General features: G+C 38.1%; 2 protein-coding genes across 12 annotated transcripts in view; both read left to right on the top strand.

Moving 5' to 3' along the window:
* The window catches only part of LOC121854587 (ras-related protein Rap1), a 50010-nt gene extending 37441 nt beyond the window's left edge, over positions 1-12569 (top strand). For 7 of the 8 annotated variants that reach the window (XM_042349272.1, XM_042349277.1, XM_042349273.1 and 4 more), the window contains exons 2-4: positions 3370-3560; positions 7507-7635; positions 10407-12569. In XM_042349272.1, coding sequence (XP_042205206.1) covers positions 3370-3560; positions 7507-7635; positions 10407-10652 — 566 coding nt within the window. In that variant the 3' untranslated portion in view covers positions 10653-12569. Of the gene's footprint in view, positions 1-2632; positions 2651-3369; positions 3561-7506; positions 7636-10406 lie in introns of those variants that run through there. The other variant, XM_042349274.1, reaches the window with a different exon arrangement.
* Positions 12570-13493: 924 nt separating this feature from the next.
* LOC121854585 (nuclear pore complex protein DDB_G0274915-like) lies at positions 13494-21819 on the top strand. 4 transcript variants are annotated; one of them, XM_042349266.1, is made up of 5 exons: positions 13502-14007; positions 14505-14615; positions 16316-17588; positions 19185-19429; positions 21633-21819. In XM_042349266.1, exons 2-5 carry the CDS (start codon positions 14505-14507, stop codon positions 21651-21653), a joined length of 1650 nt encoding a protein of 549 aa, XP_042205200.1. In that variant the 5' UTR covers positions 13502-14007; the 3' UTR covers positions 21654-21819. The 4 variants fall into 4 exon arrangements, with proteins under 4 accessions (XP_042205202.1, XP_042205204.1, XP_042205200.1 ...); XM_042349267.1 differs by lacking the exon at positions 21633-21819 and adding an exon at positions 20581-20769 and having other exon boundaries at positions 13505-14007; XM_042349268.1 differs by lacking the exon at positions 19185-19429 and having other exon boundaries at positions 13494-14007.
* Positions 21820-24018: the final 2199 nt, after the last annotated feature.

The raw sequence follows: 24018 nt of genomic DNA, 5'->3' as shown, positions 1-24018 counted from the left end.
TTGTTCTGAACAAAATTCTACAGCCAATTCCTGACCTTCAACTCGGCCATGCCTTCCTCTCCACTTCCTTGAAGGCTGGATGGTTCCTTTCATAGGTTTTTATTTTGTTTTTTGATAAACAAGAAAAATAATAATTCACTGTATGGTAGCTCACCATAGGGTTTGTTAGGTCGGTTTAATTTTTAAATATTGTACGGATCCGTTACGTTATGTCAATGGCTGGTATATGTACCTCCACACTTAGAGTTAAGTAAACAGTTAATTTATTGTTAATTTTAGTACCTGGCAAGTGATTCCGTAAAGATGATCTCGGTTGTAATAAATGACAGTTAGTAAAATAGTAGTGTTTGGTTTGTTGAGAGTTCTATCTTAATACTTTTGACTGTACTATATTGTACAATCAAAGAAAACAGTCGTGTTACACCCTCCTTGCGTTCTGTTCTGAAACCCAATGAAGAAGAATTTGGGTGAAGTGACTGTGAAACTTAAGGTTTGAGCCTGAATGGGGAACCTTGCCAAAATTCTCTGTTTTGAGTTTCAGAAAATAAGGCACGGTGAGTGTAACATGACCCTTTTCTTTTGACTGCTGCAAGTCTAGGAGGAAGGGAATGAGTGAGTTTTGGTACTAAGAGTACTGTATTTACTCTACTACTGTAGGTTTATTAAGCATTTTTTTCAATAAGGTGGTGTTGGTAAGCATAAAGTTTGTATATTGATCAAATAGGGACTCATTGTGATGACTAGGTACAGTCAGCCAAAGATACGTCGACCCTCCACCCTGGCTCTCGTACTCATAATTTCATCTGGCAATACTTGGTGAACTGAGGCTGTATGTCATGGAGATTGTGATTATACTGGATCTATTTCCAACTGTATCACTCAGCATAAATATTAAACAGTCCAAAGGTATAATTTTTATAATAATAAACTGTTTATTGTTATTTATGATCATGAGAAGCTTCCAAATGTTTGTATATTTGCTTTAATAATGAAGAAATTATATTAATGACTTGGCAACTCAACTACAACCATGGCTGCCACAAGATTCTCAGATAAAATTTTCTTCATTATTAAAGCCAATATACAAACATTTGGAAGCTTCTCATGATCATAAATAACAATAAACAGTTTATTATTATAAAAATTATACCTTTGGACTGTTTAATGTTTACCCTGACAGTGATACAGCTGAAAATAGATCCAGTAATCACAATCTCCATGACATACAGCCTCAGTTCACCAAGTATTGCCAGATGAAATTATGAATACAAGAGCCAGGGTCTTTGGGTGACTGAGCAGTGTTTTGACTATTTACTTTACCAATTTTTACTCAGAACCTTGAATGAAAAGGTCACACTATGGTGTTTTTATCTTCAATTAAGTATTTGGTTTGGTATATATTTGGCCTAGCGACCTTTTCACGTTTTGTACTTCCAAACTCATAACATGAATTTTTTAGGGGGATGTTCAGAATTCCCTGATAAATTGTTACATTCTCTGATTTGGGGATGGTAATACTGTACCAAATTGATCTCAATGCATTTTTTATTCTGTACTTGTTTTATCACAATGTATACAGTAATGATATTTTTAATTAGTGTTGCTCCTTTTCCTTCAAGTATACGGTATGTTTATTAGTGAACTGAAAATGATGCTTGGCATACTGTAGGTTTAGTCCATGTACAGTACTGTAGTATAGAAAATATTTTAAGTATTAGCCAAGAGAACAGCAGTTTACAGAAGCAATTGCTGGAGCAGCCAATAGTCTGCGGGCCGTATGTTTGACACTGTTGCCTTAGTGTCTGGTACTGTACTGATTACCATTAGGCAGACTTCACTTCAAGAGGGCAGCCATTACACCATCACCCTTGTTTTAAGAGGATGATTCTTACTACAGTATTGTATATACTGTATCTAAATGGACCATGGTTGTTTTTGTCGCCTGTCTTAAGGACAACAAACTCCTTAGTAAGACACTACTGTATACTGTACTGTGTACTATACTATGAGAACCACCTGGCTGTAGGCTCCACCAGAAACTGGGATATCACGGTCCAACCTCCATTTATGCTTTCCATGGGCGCAATGACATACTGGTGAAGTTCTCATGTAAATCAGTTTAGTTCAGCTATCTTGGCCAGAAGTCCCCAAAACAAGAACATCTCTGGTAGAGTGAATATTAAAGTAAGGGATCATACAAATACCTGTACTGTAGTTACAACTATAGCTACATCATATTTTATAGTACTGTACTGTCCTTGGATGACCACTTTATTATACAGCACAGTATTGGGGATTAGTCTGGAAAGCACAGAAATATTTAGAAATCTGTAAATTTTCTATGTCTTGGAAAAGTATGATAAGTCTTTCATTACTTTTCATATCCATGTTTTTATGCTGTTATTAGTATTGGAGTAATATTTTGTGTGCTAGTTTATATAGCTTGCCAAATTTGCACCTGACTTGCAATATGTAGGTTGTGAGACTTTGTGGGGTGAGCATGTGTTGTGCATGACTGGAGCCAGGTTAAGGGGATTAACGAATTGTGGACTTGATGGTGATGAGTTGGGAGAGGACGGCTGCCATCTACAACTGTGCTAGAAGAGCTGTGATGTTGAGTAGTACACAAGTTTCTCGTGACTGTGCAAAAGTGTGTGTGTGGCCTATCATCTTGTATTTGTTGTAGAGAAGTGCATGATATCCAGTAGACTTGGAATAAGATTACTGACTGTTTGGCTGCGGATTTCAACCTGCAAGTTCTTACAAGTGAGAGATATATACTTGTATACCTGTACGTACAGCACTGTACAAGGTACCGAAGAGAGCACTAATAAGGATGCAATACAGTACTAATCACATGATAATTGTATTAAAATATTTCAAAAATAATTTTAATAATATTTATAGATAATGAACATTACAAATACACAAGTAATGTACCCACCAGTGCACTCAGTTGGCACTTGTGTAACATCACCTAGGGCCTAAGGGTTAAGCATATTAAGGTGTAGATGTGTACAGTATTGTCTTGGAGCAGGTTTCTTGAGTTGGTGACAGTGATTATGACCTTTAACCTTTGTATCAAGGTTTCTGGCATTTACCAAAAAATGGCCAAAATGGAATGTACTTTTTCCCGAGTTGTTTTTGTTGTGACTCAATTTGAGCGGAACATTAACACAGACTAGACTAATATTGTTCTGTACATCATTGGACTTGAAAAATGCTTATTGAGAAAGCTGTAGTTTTACTGTACCCAAGTCTTCTTCATTTGAACATGTTTAACCTCTTTAATGTACGATACTAATATTGTGATAAGGTAATTCATTATTGCCATTATTTGATTATTTATCTTATTATTCCCTCTCTTAGTGTCGAGGATGCGCGAATACAAGATCGTGGTGTTGGGGTCGGGAGGTGTAGGTAAATCTGCTTTGACAGTCCAGTTTGTGCAGGGCATCTTTGTCGAGAAATATGATCCTACGATTGAAGATTCTTACCGGAAACAAGTGGAGGTGGATGGACAACAGTGCATGTTGGAAATCCTTGACACGGCAGGAACAGTAAGTACACTACTGCACTTTACCAGGTTTAGTCAAAGTTTATTGGTGACTTGTAAAAACAAAGTTGTGAAATTTTCCTTCTTGTTGTCAATGAAGATATCACACAAAGAAATTGAGGGCTGTCTTTAATTCTGTACAGTGGGTTATTTCATGTCAGATCACTTCATCAATAAATAGGCTCTGAAATTTTTCCCTTTTGTTGGCACTTTAGAGGCAGACATATCAGTTTGCAGTTCAGTGGATGACTGTTTTGGATTTATGAGTCATTGAAGATCTTGCCATGTACAGTACTGTAGTGTATGGCAGTCACTGTCAGAAGTAATCCTGCTACCATACCTGAGAGCTCAAGGCCTTTCTACACAATGGATTACAAAGTGAATAGGGAGAGTTAAGGGTGCATGACCCTGGTAAGGTAGGAGGGCACAGGTTAGGGGCCACATACATAGGCGAGTGTAATTATGTGGTCTTAGAGGTTGGTGAATGTATCTTAATGATGATGGCCTTAATGAGCCTGGTAGTTGATGGGCCTAAAACACAACCAACCAGGAGGGCGGGTGTCACAGACTTAGCTATATATTATGCCTTTACTTGAGATTCTGGGGAGGAATGTGAATTAGTTTTTGGCAGGTAATGTGTCAGTAGAGTTGATAAGGTGTTTGGCTTCTGTGAGGGAAAGCCCCTGATATGACGACGTAAGAGAGGAGGGGGTCGTGGCCTGCTCACCACTAATAACACTAACAAGGCTGTTACTTGATCACTTCCATTTCTCGCCACTACCGTTTTTGAAAAGCAAATCACTATTAAGTGATAATAAATAAGAATGAAGTGTTGGATATAATGTGACTTGTCCACCCTGTATTATGTTTACTAGAATTGTGAAAATCAATGAGAGGTGATGAGGTGGTGGTGGTAGTAGTGGTGTTGGCCACTGCTCCACACCCAGCCCAGGATGGATGTTAAAGAACGTCGATTGGCGAGTCTTGGACAAATTATAGATTCGTGCTCGATGGCTACAACATGATAGAAATTGCAAGGGAGGTTGGGGTCACTGCGAGCCGTTGGTTAACCCGTTGAGAGGAGTCTGGGAAACTGGCTACCTTGAATGTTTTTAATGGTTTGCTCTCATTTGACATATTAAAATGACTATTTTTGGGTGTGTAACATAAACAATACTTGTCTGAACTCCTATTTCATATACTGTATGATATAATTTTAGGCCGGGGAGACCGCGATTGACAGGCGAGTAGGCCACTAGACGGGCTATTGAGATTCTGTATGACATGTGTTGGTAAATATTAAAGATAAACGTGATTTCCAGCTGCATTTAATATTTCTCCACATTAATGTTGTTATAAACATCTAATTACCATTGATTAAAATTTGACTAACAAGCTGAAAAAATGATAAGTATAAAATGGATGACACAATTATCATAAAATAAGGTTCCTTATTTATTTCTCTTTCAAGCTTGTAAATCTAAGATAATACATAGTGAAAAAAATACTTCTTTCCTTCTTTCATGAATTTCCGTTTTCTTCGATCCCTTCCTACTCTGATGAACAACTTCTATCGCTTACCCCCTTACCCCCACCCCCCAACAAACGGCCCTCGACTATTCCCCTTTCCATCCCACATGACTTACCATGCAGAAAGTACATGTTCAGGCACAAAGGTTAAGTGGAGTGGATGATCACTATTGACTGCGACTGTACTTGGTAAGATCGTTTCACATTTAGTCCTGTCTAGCCATGTTAATTTTTTTTTTTTAAGAATTGAACAATTAGCAAAGTTAAATATCTAATGAACCGGATTTTTTAAATCCATTGTAATTATTTTCTTACACTCTGGCCAATGAATGTAAGAGTTAAGGTGGGTAGTAGTAGGTTTTAGATATTTCAGATTTCCCAAGCTCCATATTGTTTATACGAGATGTTGTCTGTTGGCCCTTGACTACTATTGCGAATAGGAATATTGTACAGTATAATTTTGCATTGAAGCTCTCCCACTGTAGCACACATTACTGGGATGGTAAGACTGTACTTTTAAGGTATAGAGGGGCACCATCTGAATGGATGATGGATCTGGATTCATTTTCTTGGGAATTTTCTAACGGTGGACTTGCTTGGATGTCATAAAGCCGAGATTTTTTTATTAGCATTGATTGATTACATTTTCTCTATTAAAACCCTGCCTGATGTGCATTACAGGGTTGGGTTCACTTACAAGTACAGGAATCCCTTACTATTCAAATGCTGTTAGGTCCCTTAAAGCCATTAGAGTTTGAATGCAAAAAAATAATATAAATGGGAAAATGGGGTTTAGTTCCTGAACAACAACCACAAATTAGAAACAGAATAAAATATGTAATGGCAATGACTGTTATACAATGGGGTTAGGGATGGCTGGATGGTGGCGAGCATAAAACTAGTTTCATTACCTTCAATTATGTTCAATAATTGTTAAAATGACTAAAAAATTTAATATTAAACTTATGAAATTATTGAATAGTATAAACTTTTTGATATTTGCTAAAATGGTAAGGAATTTAAGCCCTAGAACCGATTACTGTATTGGCGGACTAATACTACAGCTGGTGGACCGCCAAATGCAAGCAAAAGCATGTTCAGGTCGGCTCGTAAGAAACTCGTTAATCGAGGGATTGCTCGTTAACCGAAGTTAAGAATCTTATAGAGGGTAACTCGTTAACCGAGGGACCACTGTAGAAGAAATGATTATAAGGAAAAACTAAGAAAATACATTTTTTACATCCCCATGAGTGAGAGTGTATCGTGGGGGATGAGGTGTTAATATCTCGGCCTCCTGCTAAGCTGTGAGCTGCGTTATTGTAATTTTTCAACTCGTATTTTCTGGTGGAGATTTTTTTACGTGCACATACAATCGTTCATACAGAAGTGAAAAAAAATTATAAAGGGATTAAGCATTTATTACGTGTGAGAACTAGCACAACAGGGGGAGTGGTTCTCTCACGACTGTTGTCTCGTGCTAGTGGCAAAATTACCAAATGGTAACGCAGTGTTTTTCCCTTCTTGTTTATTATTTTCATATATTCCTAACATTTACTGGTACAGTATATACAGTATTATTTTATGTACAAAGAATAGCTTCTTCCACACACAAACCATCTTCCTCTGGGCAACATGACACGTTTACCTGCTTAGCCTGGCAGTCACCGGGGACAGACAGAACCTCCCATGCATCCCGTGTGGCTTGCACGTGCTATCCCATTCCAATATTACTTCATCATATCTCTGAATATTGCGAGTTATTGTACATAACTTTTCCATAGCAGTAACAATGCAGGAAAAACATTCGAATAGCGACCATCAAAAAATTTATCTTTAGCCATTGCATAGTGGTAAATGGTGTGAGATTTTTATTATAAAACTGATCGAGTGTAAATTGATCCATCGTATAATGGTCATTGCCTTTATATTATAGGGAGTCCCCAACATAGGAACACCCGACCTACAGAGTCACAAACTGGTGCTACTATTTTCGGCGGTCGGCCTCCACCTCCTGTTAACAACGGTCCACTGGTCTGCACCAATTTACTTTGTTGTTTAACAGCACTTTATGTACAGTATTTACCTTATTTGTTATGTTTGGGATAATATTGTTGTTTTGTATGGCCAGGGTCCTGTTTTAACCTAATCTAACCTATGGAATTAACACTGTTCTGACTTACCAACAGAAACCAGGAGTGTAACTCGTCCACAACCAGGGGTCTCCTTTTATACGTAAAAGGTGTCTGTGTAATTTCACCATTCTGTATTAAGTTTATATAAAAATACATTTTGGGATCACACGAAGATTAACCACACTAACTTAACCCCCCAGGTAGCATTAAGGTAAAACTGTGGTGTCCAGTCATCAGGTGATTCATACTTTGTACAGAAGGAAGAGCTAACGTACTTTCATCTTTTAGGAACAATTTACCGCAATGCGTGACCTTTACATGAAGAATGGCCAGGGCTTTGTTTTGGTGTACAGTATCACTGCACAGAGCACCTTCAATGATCTGCAAGACCTCCGTGAACAGATCCTCAGAGTAAAGGTATGCAGATTTGGTTTGTTTTTGCAAATATCAGTCAAGTCATAATCCACATTTATGGTAATAGTATACAGGTTGTACCTCTAGTCCGGCATTATGTGGTCTGGAAACTCCCGTGGTCCGGAATGATTTTAGTTTGTCTAATAGGTAGATAGGCAGCTTTTTCTTTTTTTTTTTCTTCTTTTTTCTTTTTTTTTTATCTGAATTATTATTACTATTATTACAGGAGTATTAAATTTTTGCCCCTCAGGCCCCAATGTGGGTCAGTGACCTATGCCCGGGTGGGCTAATCCCCTTAAAAAAACAACAAAGCCGCGGGAAATTAAGGTTTGTTTACATCCGGCAGTTCGGCTGCTCTCTCTCTCTCTGCTTGTCTATACAGAGTACAACATTTAACCCTTCAATATATATGAGCAGTAAATAAGTGTTGCTTTCATATTCTTATGTAGAGTAATGACGATATGTTTTCACATGTGCGCACTTACATAAGCGCACTCACTTTTTTTTTACCATTAATGGTTAGCGACTTATATTGTTTCATTTATTAATATTAAATAACATTACAGGTACTTCAACAACCATATTAATTTTTTTACATTAATTTTACTACAGCTACAATCAGGGTCTTATTTTCTTGTTTTATATGTAGAACCAATCAGTCACTGGTTTTGTAAGCTTTAACATAAACAATGCCGGCAGCCGTCTCGTCTCCTCTAATATTCCACGTATTATTAATAAATTGTATTGTTAATTTTACACACACAAACATTAATTCAATAAAAACAAATTCAGAAACATTAATTAAAAAATATATATGAACAGTAAATAAGTGTTGCTTTCATATTCTTATGTCAAGTAATGACGATATGTTTTCACGTGTGCGCACTTACATACACAATCTCTCTTTTTTCTTTACCATTATTGTTACCTACTTCTATTGTTCCATTTATTAACATTAAATAACATTACTTAAAATACCATATTAATTTTACTACACCTACAACCAAGGTCTTATTTTCTTCAATTTTATATGTAGAACCAGTCAGTCACTGGTTTTGTAATCAACGAAAACAATGCTGTGTCATTTCCTCGTGTGTTTTAATATTCTACGTATTATTAATGAATTGTATTGCTCATTTTGCACACAAACACTAATTCAATAAAAAAGACATTCAGTAATAAACCATAATGAATCTTTTGTACATGAGAGAAATGACGCTGTTTACACGATTGTGCACGTCGTCTGCACGTTGTCAGGCCGTTCAAACCCGTCGAAATTCAAGTTTCCGCCGTCAAAATTTTTATTCATTTTTTTGTGTGTGTATTCCAATAAAATATGTTAAGAATTAAAAACTCGCAAAATTTGAGAAACTACTATACGATATTTAACCCTTCAATATGTCTTCAAAGAGACCATGATGCAGAGAAAGTGGTGCTAGTGCTTCCAAGCATAAGCACAAGTCACTATCTATCCAGGAAAAGGGTGAATTTCCATAGTCCGGCACCGGTCAGGTCCCGAGGTTGCCAGACTAGAGAGGTACAACCTGTATCTCATTTACATTTATCTTTTAATAGATTGAAACTATTATTTCCTGACACTAACTCAATCTCAGGATCAAAAGTCACTTTGTACTAAAACATTTTCCAGGTGTTTCTAGAATTAGGTTGACAGCTGACAAATGTAGCCAGCATCTAATCTCCTCTTGGTGAAAATGGCCATGGAAAAGGTGGACACATCTTGAACTGTCCAGGGTTAGAAGCAGATGTTAAACAATCCCGTTCATCAGTGATATTAAAGACTTCACTTCATTGAGCAAAAATAATCATTGGTAGAAAATTTTAAATGCATTTTTAGAATCTGTAGCTACCATTTGCTGTACATTTATTTCCATATCTTTCATTGTCATGAAAACCTTACAAAACAAAATATTTGGGGGAATTTCTATACAGTATACCTGTATAGTTGTGATATATACCTGTATATCATTTGGAAAGTGGAGGTACAATGTAGAGTAAAACTTGATGATTTTTTGATAGCAACAGTTTCAGAGAGAGACTTCCTGTGTGGACTTAAGGTTTGTTCCTCCTGTCTTACTCTAGATTCTAGAGTCTAGAACTTCTAAATTGTGTTCATAGGACTAATTGTTTTGCTCTTGGTGCTTATTGGTTCACTTTTCTAACTGAATTAAGTGTATGAAGTTGCTCACTCCCAGCATAGGGGAAATTGATCCTGAAATTTAATTTTATAGGGTAGAGTACCTGAACATCCCTTCCTCCCACGTGGGTGCTGGGATGTTTGGTCCTGATGCTCACACAAATATGAGTGAGCATACAGTACCTGTGTTTATGGTGGGCAGGCAAACTCATCAGTGTTCTTCCTTCTTTAGGGTACAGTACTGTACTGTCTGAACCTTCATCCAAAGTGGTTTACAACCTAATGTGACGGTGATGGATGTTATAATATTCCAGTTTAATATTTAGACCTGTCATAACAGCTCAAAATTTTATTGATGGGTTTATAATAATTTTTATGCAGGGTGAATATGTATGTGATAACCTACTTTCCGTAAATTTGTTTGACAGGTAACAAGTTTAACCTTTCATATACCTGTACTGTAGTGCTAATCTTTTTTAATTGTATCCTTTGTCCCAAGAGTTTTTATTGTCGGGTCTATTAATACGTGAATAAGAATTTTTTGAACGAGACATTCACTTCTCACTCGGGTAGAACTGATTGATGCTTACATTAATTTGTTTAACACTCTTCATTACAGGATACAGATGATGTTCCAATGATTCTGGTTGGCAACAAGTGTGACTTGGAAGATGAACGTGTAGTTGGTAAAGACCAGGGCCTCAACTTGGCTAAGTCCTTCTCTTGTGCTTTCCTAGAGTCCTCTGCCAAAGCCAAGATCAACGTCAACGAGATTTTCTATGATCTCGTACGGCAGATCAACCGCAAGTCTCCGGAAAAAAATCTGAAAAGGCCTAGTGGTCGTAAACCATGTTGCCTCTTATAAGGTTGAATATTCTTTCATATTAAGAATAGGTAAAGAATGTTTGGATGTTACGCCTTCATCCTCTCAGGTGTAAATTTGGTTTTGTTCTATTGCCAAGGCATGCAGCAAGTTAATCATTCCTAGGGACTTTTAGGTGTACTTATTGTGTCATCAGCAATGGGATATAAGCCAACCATTGACAAGTTCAGTTCATGGCTATAAGTGATTAAAGCATAATTTCATTTAGTACTATAAAGAATGCTGTTGAATGTTTGTATGTAACTGACACAGACAAAGCAACTCCTGGGGGAAATATGCATATCTTGTCAATAGAAACTTGGAATTGAAAAGGGAAAAAAAGGCTGGTGCCACACATGAACTCACTATTGTTTTGCACGCCATGATACGGTTTGTATAAACCTTAGAGATGTAATGGAGTTCCCCTTAAAAGTACTGTATAATTATGTGTTGGAAAATGTGCTCGAGCAAGCTAAAGATTTGGTACTTGAGAGCACAGTCGTGTTATTCAGATGTTTCATGAATGTGGTTGGTAGTACAACACAATATTTGATCTGCAAGAATGTGATGTAGGCATAACTCCTGTGAACAATATTTGATTTCTTTAGTCTCTCATGATTCATAAAATTCACTGAATATCCATGATTTTTCCAAATTTACACTAGTCTATTTTTTCTAGCACAAAATTATGGAATGTAATTGTTACTAATATTCAAGAGATGATTTCCTTTTACTTGAGAGACGTAAATTCCACTATCCATCCTCATTATACCATTTCATAACATTTGTAAGATATGCATTACAGGCATACTTTGAAGTTTGTACTAGGCCTCTAAACCTTATGAATTCTTGACCAGTTAATTTGAATTCATGGGGAATATTTTGTACCTTTCAGTAGCTTGTAGTTTGTTACCCGCGTAAGGTTAATACGCACAAGTTGCTTATGAAGGGACCCAAGAGGCAAACATCAGGTAGCAGGAGGATATTTTACAAAAGGTTGGGTTGAACATGTTGCTCCAGCTAGTTCTTCCTAATGCTGGGAGTGTATCAAATCATAAAAGATCTTACACAGCACCAATACTTATTTTAATAAGTTTTGTGCCAAAGTGAGTTTTGGTGAAGTGATATGAACAAGATTTGCCACTTCCTGGTGAACCTTAAAATGTGGAGAGGAATTTGTTGGAAATTGTTTTCCCAGTCTTGTGTATATCTTTCAGTGTTGCATCCTGGTAATGCCTGCAGTTTGATGTGGTGTTGTGTGCTAATTGTCAACTTGATTTCTGCTCTGCTGTCAACTAATTGCTTTATAAAAAGGGATTTGGATAATTTTTGCCTGGAACAGGCAAATATGTACATACCTTATTCTGTATATTATGTAATGCTAGAAACAGTTGATATAAACCCGACTTTGCAACCCCCGCAAGTGCGGCTTAGGATGTGTCGAGTGAGTTCAGGACAGCAGAAGCTCCAACATGAATGGTTCCCAATATTCATCATCACCGTTCAGGAGCCTCGCCTCTGGCCACTGCCGCTCACCACCACCCATCTCCATCACCACAAACTGTTCCTCCATAAATTGTGAATGTTGCAATGCAACGCTTCATAATATTGCAATTTACCAATGAATATTCAGTATCTTATACATTATTGTTTTCTACTGACTTTAATGCCAATCTTTATCATGTAAGAATATAGACTATCTAAAAAATAGCCCTAGAGATTTTAAATTTAATTGTGTAAGGATTTTCTAAGTAAATGTGATATGTATTTGCATTATTATTAGCAGATAACTCTAGGGTCATTTTAAGATTAAATTGGCTAGTAATCCATCAGAATATTAGCAGCTTTATATACTACTGGAAAAAGCTTTACTGTTTGTTTTCAATCTGATAAAGTGAAATATATATCGTGTACATTGTTCTTCTGATTTTCATTTTCATCCTGTTTGTTTTAAGGAATTGTACTAGCTTACAAGGTGACTATAGAACTGTGTGCTTCTCCTACCCTCTCAGGGGTAGAAATTCACATACGCCCCGTCGCCCGAGGCGATCAAAATATCATAAGGGCGACGAGCTTTTACTATTTTGCTGGTCTGGGATCGTCTGATGGGCGAGTGGGCCAATGACAGTGGTAAGACACACTCAATGTGTATAAGAGCTTCAAATAGAGAATACTATTAATGCTAGTTATCTTAATTGTATCACAGGTATTGCAAGTGGAAGGGATACCCATTTTCTGTATATAGCACTTTATACGAAAATGAAAATAAAATATACACTCAAATATAACTCGGATATAATGTAGTGCGATAAAACTGGACAAATGAGTTGGTGCAATGCCACCTAGAACACCAGGCCAGTTCAGGGATTGTATGACGTCACGCACAGATGCCACCGCTATTCATGTCGGTGTATGGAAACATTGCATTGTAATGAATAAACGCAGTCTAATTACGAAGACATACTATTATTATTGAGGAATTCACTTGTATACAAAATATATAAAAGCAATGACAGCGAAATTTAATACCTGAATGTATAATAGGCAAGAATAAAAACAATTGACAAGTGATGAAAACTGCCTTTCCATCAACAATCATGCCATTTATCAAAATATATATATATATATATATATATATATATATATATATATATATATATAGATAAAATCACACGGAAAAAGGGAAACAAGGGAGCACTGTAGTGGCTCCTCTCCCCAACTGAGCTCCGGCCTACCAGCCAATCACCGTACAGCTCCGCCGAGAGACTAGGTCTATGCGGTGGACGTAGGGGTACGATCACCGACCTAGTCTCAACCTTCAACCTCCAGCTCAGGATCAGAGCGTTTCACACCTTACCCTTAAGCCGCTGTGACTGGCCTTCTCGCTACGCTCACCCCAAATCCTGATCCTCGTAAATTGTATAAATACGGCCATGCCTGACCAGTCTACACTCGGCTACCGGCCCAGCAACATCTATCACAGCTCCTCACCCTACAGGACCTCTGAGCAAGCTTCTCCTTACCTAGTCACTCCTAAGCACTGCACTGTACAATATATATACAGAAAGTGCATTGTGAGTTTCCTTCCTCCATCCCATCCTGAGTGTGAATACAAACAAATTATACCCCACAGTACCTCCGTTGTTTCCCTTTTCCCGTGTGATTTTATCTTATCCACGCACACACACACTGATTAAAGTATAATTTGCTATTGTCAGACACGGAAATATTTTGTGGGAAAACTTGGGTTGGTAAGTGGAGTTTCCTGTTTGAGAGTGGCACCACTGTCTGCCCTGACACCTGACACTGACAGTTGGTCCTCAGCTGCTGGTCACTCTAGGGGTGTCTTCACGCTCTGGTGAGTTACCAATATTTTCCTACTTTTTCATCTCCAACAACATTTCTATATTATGATTTACGCCAAATACGACTTATAAACAAACTCTGTCTCTATAGTGTCGAAGGATTATTATTTTTTTTTTTTAATATAATGTGAGAGGATGTGCTTGTAGCCTTCAAACATCGCTATATTGTGATTAATTAATTTACTGAGCACCAGGCAGACATGTATAAAGATCTTTTATAATATAACCTTATCTAACATTCACTCTAAGATGACTATCTGTACAAATATTGAAGTAGAAGTATAGTTAACAGTATGACGCAATATTAAATAGCTGCCACATTATACCATCTTAACGTATCACTTAATATCCATTTACAAGATTACCTTAAGCAGTAAAAAAGTTTAAGGTAAATACTTGTCTTAATAAAACAATTAGTTCATACATCTAGATGCTTATATCCTCACTAATATAGTTTAGTTTGGTGAAATATATAATTATTCACTCACAGATGAGAGACATTACAATGCATCAGTACACAAGGTTTCAAGTCGTCTTCAGAATTGACGAAAATCCTGCCCTACCAGAGATGACCAGAATATTTGTGATAACTGCAATGGAGGTGAGGATTTTTACTGTTTTTAGTGGTTTATTATGGTCCCCGAGATTTGCTGGAGACTGTCAGTTGATAGGAAATGTGATATGTTCAAAGAAGGGCCACCAGCTACCCTGAGAGATTCGGGCGCCTGCAAAGTACCTATCTTAGACTACAGACGGGCAAGGGGGAACCTAATTGAGGCTTATAAACATCACAGTGGGCAGTACATAGAACAATCTGCCAGAGACTTTGATGTGACGGCACTGAGTGTGAGCTCTTTCAAGACCTGGGTCATAAACTCCTGCGGTAGTGATACTCTAAAGACTTACGAAGTCCACAACTCGATTTAAAATGAATGACTCTTCTTCGTAACTTATGGTGACTTTTGAGACCTCTGAGCTATTGTTTAGCGGAAATAAGGCCGTTTTCTCTACTATACTACCCATACTAAAACACAGAGTTGCTAGATGTACTTCACACTCATTAGTTAGAATTATGATTGAGAGAGAGAGAGAGAGAGAAAGGTGGTAAAATTGAAAAACTCGTCACATTTAAGAAAAAAAATCACAGGTTCTTGATTTAATACAATCAGTAGTATTATTTAAATGCACCTAACCTTAACATAACCTAACCTAACATTACCTAACGTTACCTAACCTAACCTAACATAACCTAACCTAACATTACCTAACGTTACCTAACCTAACCTAACCTAACATAACCTAACCTAACATTACCTAACATTACCTAACATTACCAAACCTAACATTACCTAACCTAACATTAGCTAACCTAACATTAGCTAACCTAACATTACCTAACATTACCAAACCTAACATTACCTAACCTAACATTACCTAACCTAACATTACCTAACCTAACATTACCTAACCTAACCTTAACATGTTATATCTAACTTAACCTAAACTTACCTTTCCGTACCTAACCTAACGTTTCTATTTTTGTAATGCATTCACAGAGATAATCAAAGGTTAAAATTTATTATAGTGCTACATTTATATATCATCAACAGATTTATAGATATATTTGAGAAATTATTATGAAAAAAAAATGTTATCTCTGCAAACGTATTTTTTTTAAAAAGTCGTTAAAATTTTTCTTGAGGTTAGGAAAGGCTGCTAAGGTTAGGTTAGGAAAGGCTGCCTAGGTTAGGTTAGCAAAGGCTGCTAAGGTTAGGTTAGGAAAGGCTGCCTAGGTTAGGTTAGCAAAGGCTGCTAAGGTTAGGTTAGGAAAGGCTGCCTAGGTTAGGTTGGCAAAGGCTGCTAAGGTTAGGTTAGGAATGGCTGCTAAGGTTAGGTTAGGAAAGGCTGCTAAGGTTAGGTTAGGAAAGGCTGGTAAGGTTAGGTTAGGAATGGCTGCTAAGGTTAGGTTAGGAATGGCTGCTAAGGTTAGGTTAGGAATGGCTGCTAAGGTTAGGTTAGGAATGGCTGCTTAGGTTAGGTTAGGAATGGCTGCTAAGGTTAGGTTAGGAATGGCTGCTTAGGTTAGGTTAGGAATGGCTGCTAAGGTTAGGTTAGGAAAGGCTGCTAAGGTTAGGTTAGGAATGGCTGCTAAGTTTAGGTGTGCCATCTTGATTCAAGGGTGTTACGGTTATTGTGACAGTGTAGTCTGGACTACTGAGTGGACAACAGTTGAACTGAAGTACCATTCACCACATTTTCAGTTGCTGTCATAAGTGAGTTTTATCATCATTGTATTTGCAGGAGTATGAAGGGACGTCAATGGAGGAACTTCGGCTCCATTACTACCAGACCAGACCAGTGTGTTGGTCACCTGAAAAAGACACCACCACCGGAGGATCATCTGATGCTGTTACTGTTACAGCTGATAGTACAGCAGCCATTACTGATACAGCTGATAGTACAGCAGCTGTTACTGATACAGCTGATAGTACAGCAGCTGTTACTGATACAGCTGATAGTACAGCAGCTGTTACTGATACAGCTGATAGTACAGCAGCTGTTACTGATACAGCTGATAGTACAGCAGCTGTTACTGATAAAATTTTTGGTTATCATCCCCCTTGTTACATTGGTAGAGCAGATGTTAAGGCTTCAGCTAAAGATATTCATACTTTCTTTGGTACAGCACCTGTTACAGACACTAACATAGGCTTTGGAAAACCTTCAGCTAAAGAACCTTTCTCTGTGTTTTGTAAAATTCGTGTTCGGTCATACGATCCCTCACTCTTTCATAATCCTGTTGCAACAAGAACCAGTACCTCCTCACTCTTTTATAGACCTATTGTAACACATACCAGTATCTCTTCATCCTTTTTTACACCTGTTGTAACAAGTACCAGCACCTCTTCACCCTTTTTTACACCTGCTGTAACAAGTACCAGTACCTCTTCATCCTTTTTTACACCTGCTGTAACAAGTACCAGCACCTCTTCACCCTTTTTTACACCTGCTGTAACAAGTACCAGTATCTCTTCACCCTTTTTTACACCTGCTGTAACTAGTACCAGTATCTCCTCTCCCTTTTTTACACCTGTAAGAAGTACCAGCACCTCTTCACCCTTTTTTACACCTGTTGTAACAAGTACCAGTATCTCCTCACCCTTTTTTACACCTGCTGTAACTAGTACCAGTATCTCCTCTCCCTTTTTTACACCTGTAAGAAGTACCAGCACCTCTTCACCCTTTTTTACACCTGTAAGAAGTACCAGTATCTCTTCACCCTTTTTTACACCTGTTGTAACAAGTACCAGCACCTCTTCACCCTTTTTTACACCTGCTGTAAGAAGTACCAGTACCTCCTCACCCTTTTTAACACCTGCTGTAACTAGTACCAGTATCTCCTCACCCTTTTTTACAACTTGTGCCACTAGTGTGTCATTCACAAGTCCTTCACCTGCTACAAGACAAGGATTATTTTGGTCGGTCAACCACCACTCTAATACCCAACTTTCAAAACTGGATACAGTGGCTGCGTGTACTCAGACGCCAACAGCATCACAGACATTATTTGAAGGTAAATATAGCATAAGGTGAGTGAGATATTTATTGTAGTCTCTCTCTCTCTCTCTCTCTCTCTCTCTCTCTCTCTCTCTCTCTCTCTCAGAGTTAATAAACACAATTCGTTCCAGAAGGTCGTTCGTTAACCAAAAATTTTGTTAACCGAAACCATTGTTTCAATGGGATTTTGGGTAATTGGTTCCAGCTCACCAAAAATTATATACAAACTAAAAATAAATGCAGTAAAGTACACTTACTTTGAGGTGTGCATGTAGAAGGCTCCTGGTTGATGATGGGAATTAGAAGTGGGGGTGGAGGAGAAGGGAGAAGAGAAGGAAGTGGGGGTGGAAGAGAAGACACCCCATGCTTCATGTTGCCATTTCACCCATAAAATTTTAGTTCACTTGTAATTCAAGATTGTTTTCTTCAACTCAACACTGTACTGCATTATATATTGTCAATATGTAAAATAAACTTCAGAATGACCAGTAATTGTACTGTAAAAATGTAAAAATAGTTTATGTTTAAGAGAGTCTCAAGCAAGATGCTTCCTCCACTGAGCAGGGACACACACTGAGGGCCATTTTGAGTGAGTCAAGTGGCTGTTTGGCCCGCTAAAAACTAGTTCCCTGTACTTCAATTATGTTAAATAATTGTTAAAATTACTAAAAATTTTAATATAAGACTTGGAAAATTATTGAATAGTACAACCTTCTTGATATTTACTCAAATGGTAACGAATTTAAGCCCTAGAACGGTATTGGCCGACTTATACTACAGCTGGTGAGCAGCCGAAAGCAGGCAAAAACATGTTGGGAAAAATTCGTAAGGAATTCGTTTACCGAAATTTTTTCGTTAACCGAAGTGAAGATTCTTCTGGAAGGTAATTCGTTAACCGAAATTTCGTTAACCAAGGTGTTTGTTAACCGAGGGACCACTGTATTTAGAAACCCATTATAAAAACTTGTACGGGGGTCTCCGGATTACGAAAGGGTTCAATTTCTGAGGATGCTGTGAAGTTGGATTTGTACATAAGTCGGAACACATGCTAAGTGTATACCGTACTTATGGAACAATATTTAAAATCCCACTTCAGTATATCATAACCTAAGTCCTTATATACATCTAAAATCACTTGATTTAAGACAAAAATAAAAATAGAATGACAAAGTACAGTAAATGAAAGTAAAAATTAAGTCAAGTAAATAAAATACCGGTATTGTAAATTTCAAGTTTAAAGTCGTTCGTGTCAGCGGGCGTTCGTAAGTCGGGGACCCCCCCCTTTACTGACCAGACTGGGTGTTTTGTGTTGGCAGTAAAAGCACAGTACTGATTTTATTACAATACTGTAAATATTATCTTGCTGTATTCATATAATTAAGTTGTAATCTATAAATATTATCTGACCTGTGTTATTTATATACAGAACAGTCTATGCTGAACCAATTGTAAACTTTGATGAGAATTTTTCTGAATGAATATTTATCCATCTACCCATCTGTCTATCCATTCATTCATCCATCAATCCATCCATGTGTGTGTATGTACAGTATCTATATATTAGCTATCACTGTTTGCATAATAAAGTGTTAATCTACTCAAACCTTTACAGGGCTCAACATAGAGGAACACATAACTTGCCCCATATGTTGCCAGATGTACCAACTTGAAACACGAGAACCTTTGGTGATGTCCCACTGTGGCCACACCTTCTGCCGCTGCTGTCTCCTCACTGTGGTTGAGAGAGATGGCATCACTTGTCCCACCTGCCACAAGCCACACAAAGGTCTTACTTTATCTGAGATGCCGGTCCTGTTTTCCATTCTTAGCATATCAGAATCTTACAGGAAAGTTAAAGTAAGTTTTGTGTGTGTGTGTGTGTGTGTAATAATAATAATAATAATAATAATAAACAGTTTATTTATAGAGTTGCAGCCGGTGGCTGAAAATATACAGACTTACATTTGATTTAGACATAATGATATAATATGCATTGAATACATTTATAGGGCTGTACAGTACAAAAATCAGGAGTTGTTTATTATTTTAACAATAGATGGGATGGTGCTGTTCTTATATCTATCGGTGCAGGCTCTTATGGGCTGAATTTTGTTGTAGTGGTGGACTGCGCAAGTTGGGTGGGGGGCTGCAGGTGGCAGGAGGTGGCGATGGAATGTGTGTGTGTGTGTTTTCTTTATACATAGCTCACTTAACCAAACCTCCCCATATTTCATCATATACAGTATAATGTTAATCACATACAGTAAGCCCTCCTCTAATGCGAGTTAGGTGTGTGCTGTGACGTCACATTGAGAGGGAGTGCAGCCACACATTTACATATACGTAGCCATAACCTACCGCCTCAACATACACACATCCCACACACATACTGTACACACCCAGGCTCTTCATTTTTCTTATTTTATGATTTTATATTATATTTTCTTTATTTCTAAGCCACATTAGACTACAGTAAACCCTTGTTATTTGCCGGGGTTAGGTTCCAAGGAATGGTGCGAATAGGCAAAACCGTGATTAGCAACTTGTATTACCTTGATGCACTACTGTACACCTACAGAGTAGAACGGTGATTTAATGCGAATCGATTTAAAATTATCGATTTGAAGCGACACCAACAATTAAGGATAACGTGTCAATTTAAAGTGAATCTTTCCTATTTTACGCTAGTCAAATCTGACGCGTCATATGGAAATGCATACTCCAGTATTTTACGTTTCCCGCCAGACGCCTCTCTGGGTACGCCACAAGGCTGCTCACCACCCTATGACCCCGCACGCCCGTGGCCCCGCATCCTCAGTACTCGCGCTGACGCTCTTGTGAACGGTGACTTGCCTAACTAAAAGTGGGTGAAAGAGCATGGTGAGTGGTAGAGATGGAGTGAGGGAGGCAAGCGGTGTGCGGCGCCAGCGCGACCACCCTCTCATATCAGCTGATCGCTGGTAAACAGACCATTTCGCGTCCCGTAATTTTAACTGTGTTTATTCTAGGAGATGGGCTGAGGTGCATCTGAGTAGATTCTCAATCGGGACAGGAGGAGGGCCAGTGATGCGAGGCAGCAGACAGTGCATTAACAGTACCATCCAGCTCTCAACTAGTCTTCAGGGAGTGTGTTGCATATATATCATTATGCCATATATTTGTCTCATATTTATTAGTTAATAAAAGTCATTCTAATATATTCTGTTTATCTCAAGTACCAAAATAATTGATCCCATTGAAACAATACTTCAATTAAGTACAGGAAACTAGTTTTTAGCGTGCCAATCAGCCACTTGATTCACCCAGAATGGCATCAGTTTGTGTCAGTTCTCAGTGGAGATAGCATCTTGCTTGACTTCTTGAACATAAACTATTTTTATGTTTTTACAGTACAATTATTGGTCATTCTGAAATTTATTTTACATATTGACAATATACAGTGCAGTGTAGTGTTGATTTAAAGAAAATAGTCTTGAATTGCACCATGTGAACTTAAAATTTTATGGGTGAAATGGCGACATGATGCATAGGGTGACTTCTCTTCCACCCCCACTTCCTTCCCTTCCCCCTTCTCCTCCACCCCCACTTGTAATTCCCATCATCAACCAGGAGCCTTCTACATGCACACCTCAAAGTAAGTGTGCTTTACTGCATTTATTTTTAGTTTGTATGTAATTTTCGGTGAGCTGGAACCAATTACCCAATATCCCATTGAAACAATGGTTTCGGTTAACAAAATTTTCGGTTAACGAACGACTCTGTGGAACGAATTATGTTCGTTAACCGAGGGACCACTGTACCATATTTTGCAGCATATATGACACACCCCCATTTTAGCAGGGAGTATTTAGGAAAATCTTTTGTGTGTAATGTATTTGGAAACAGTAATTTAGTTTATATGCCCCTCTAGTACACAATAATGTTGATCATGTGTAATGTTAATCATAAAATTTTTATTCATATATTATGTTAATCATATATAATGTTGATTCTATTTTAAGTTAATCTTCTGTAATGCTGATCTTATAAAAGTGGACTCAGTTTAGGTAACCTGTTGCAGGAAGAAGCAGAGAAGAAGTGATCAACACCCAGCTGTCCCTTGTCTCTCATGTAATGTACTGTACACTGAACCAAGAGTTGCTCTATAGACTGTTCCATCAAAACACTCGCCACAGTGAACAAGAGTTTGATATCTAACCCTTACAGGCAGCTAGGATTTCCCTACTCTGCCCCCACCTGTCTAAAATTAGAGTGCATGGAATATAAGATGTCCATCAATAATGGCCAGTCCCTGCAGTTAATTTCCACTGATGATCAGTGGTGGATCCAGACCGTCTTATATGACTTCTGGAAGTTGGTCGGAATTTGGGAGAGTATTAAAAAAAAAAAAAAAAAAAACACTCTTTTATTGTGATCAATAATAACCTCCTGCTAAATCTCAGTCGGCTAATCTTGCGCCCTGCTACGGAAAATTCCACGACCAGCCACTCCCCACTCCAGCCTGCCTGCACCCTCGCCTAATCCCAGTAGCCCAGTTGAACATCAACCCTTGGTGTAGACTGACCTAGTGTGACTTAACATATAGCTTCAGCAGCAGCTACGTCTGGAAGAAAGCAGACTACCACCAACTGTTTCTTTTCTAAGAGGTGAGTTAAATTATAAATACCTAAGTCATATACTCTTCAATTCAAGGTTTACCTTATTATTAAAATTGCAAAGATAATTTCTTTTCCCCATTGTAGCAACATTACTCACACTGGTAATCAAGCTCCCTTATATGGTTTGTGTACTCCCCATCCTTAGATGGAGCATTCTGTATATACTTTGGTCATAGAACAGGCAAAAATTCCTTAAAACTAGATAAACTTTTCAGAACCCCTCTCACAGATTGCTAATGAACAAGCACAAAATACAAGGACCATCAAGATAATTCACAGCTTCATAAAACATCAGTTGTAATGGGTTCATTGAAAGACTACTCCTGTGATTGACCAGCCAACCAAGGAAGGATAGAAACTAAACTCTACTCCGGTCCATCACCAAAACCATCATCCTTTGTGGAAAGCAAGGACTGGCCCTACGAGGACACAGAGGTGATGCCACCACTGAATCTGGAAACGGGAATCTTTCAAGTGCTGCTTGACTTCAGAGCAGAGGCAGGGGATAAAATTCTTAGAGTACTTTAAGAAGTGTCCTAAAAATGTTACCTATCGCTCAAAGACCACACAGAATGAACTTATAAATATATATGGCCAAATTATTCAGAAAGAAATCGTGGACAAGATAAGAGAGGGTGGTGGTATATTTGCTGTGATAGCAGATGAGGGTGTTGATGAAAGCAGTACTGAGCAGCTGCCTCTGTTCCTAAGATTTGTTGACAGTGAAAGACAGATCAGGGAGGAGTTTGTAGGGTATTATGAATGCCAGTCGGTTACAGGAGAGGCCATTGCAGATATAATAAAAAAAAAAGCTGTATGTGACCTTGGACTTGATTTCAACAAGTGTATTGGCTAAGGATATGATGTGGCTGAACTACTCCCAGCAACAGTGAGAAACTCGTAAAGTGAACAACATAACGTATGGGATTAATTGAAATAGAGACCGGGCCGACCCCCAAACTCCACTTTTTCAGACACAATACCTACGTTGTAGTAAAAATAACTTCTTAATTTTATGTTGGTATGCACACGCAATTAATAATTAAGAGAAATATCAGTAATATTCGGTTTTTTAACACATTAAGATTGTGAGAAATCGAAGGACTCCGGCGTCTTGGAGCGATGAGAAAACGGACGCCTCAGATGGGAGACTCAATAAAGAAGGCATAGCTACATGTTTGTGGGCTATTGAACGTAATATGAATAGTCTGATTTTACGTTAACTGACGTGTACGACTGTGGTCATTACACTCAAACATATTGGAACAGAAAATTATCTCTGAGTTTCTACAAAAAGAGTAGCAGGGTTATCCAAGTCATTTGGGGTGAACTCGTTTCTCCAGTCGATGTCGCCACAGTTAAAGTCCCCCATGATAAGGAGGTGGCTGGGGTTGAGCATCGCCTCGTTGTCTATTATGGCTCTTAAGTTCCTTTGATTTAGTGGGCCACAGTTTGGGGATCTGTAGATACACCCAACAATAAGTAAGTCCCTTCCTTTAATTTAATTTTACACCACTTGGACTCTTCAAAAACATCCTCTCCCTGTACCCTCGCCTGGCTGGCTCTAAGGTCTTGCCTACCATAGATAACCACTCCCCTCTTGCAAGTTTCTTGAGAAAGGTTCGTCAATGAGCCACGAGCCGGTGCATGCCCAGTATTTGCCAACAGTACGTAACATAGACGTGACCGATTGCCCAAGCGGCTAACGAGCCGAGTAGTAGTGAAGAGGATAAAAGTAGAATAATAATAATAAAAAGATATGATTAGGGTTTTTATTTATTTATTTTT

This window comes from Homarus americanus, unplaced genomic scaffold, assembly GCF_018991925.1.
Source record: "Homarus americanus isolate GMGI-L3 unplaced genomic scaffold, GMGI_Hamer_2.0 scaffold54302, whole genome shotgun sequence".
Lineage (NCBI taxonomy): Eukaryota > Metazoa > Arthropoda > Malacostraca > Decapoda > Nephropidae > Homarus > Homarus americanus.
This window is presented reverse-complemented; position numbering and strand designations above follow the sequence as displayed.

Excerpts from the sequence above, each read along its gene's own strand:
- LOC121854585 (XM_042349266.1), top strand. The coding sequence starts at position 14,505 with ATGAGAGACATTACAATGCATCAGTACACAAGGTTTCAAGTCGTCTTC. Across the intron at positions 17,589-19,184 it reads ATCACAGACATTATTTGAAG|GGCTCAACATAGAGGAACAC; the intron begins GTAAATATAGCA and ends AAACCTTTACAG. Across the intron at positions 19,430-21,632 it reads AATCTTACAGGAAAGTTAAA|GAAGAAGCAGAGAAGAAGTG; the intron begins GTAAGTTTTGTG and ends AACCTGTTGCAG.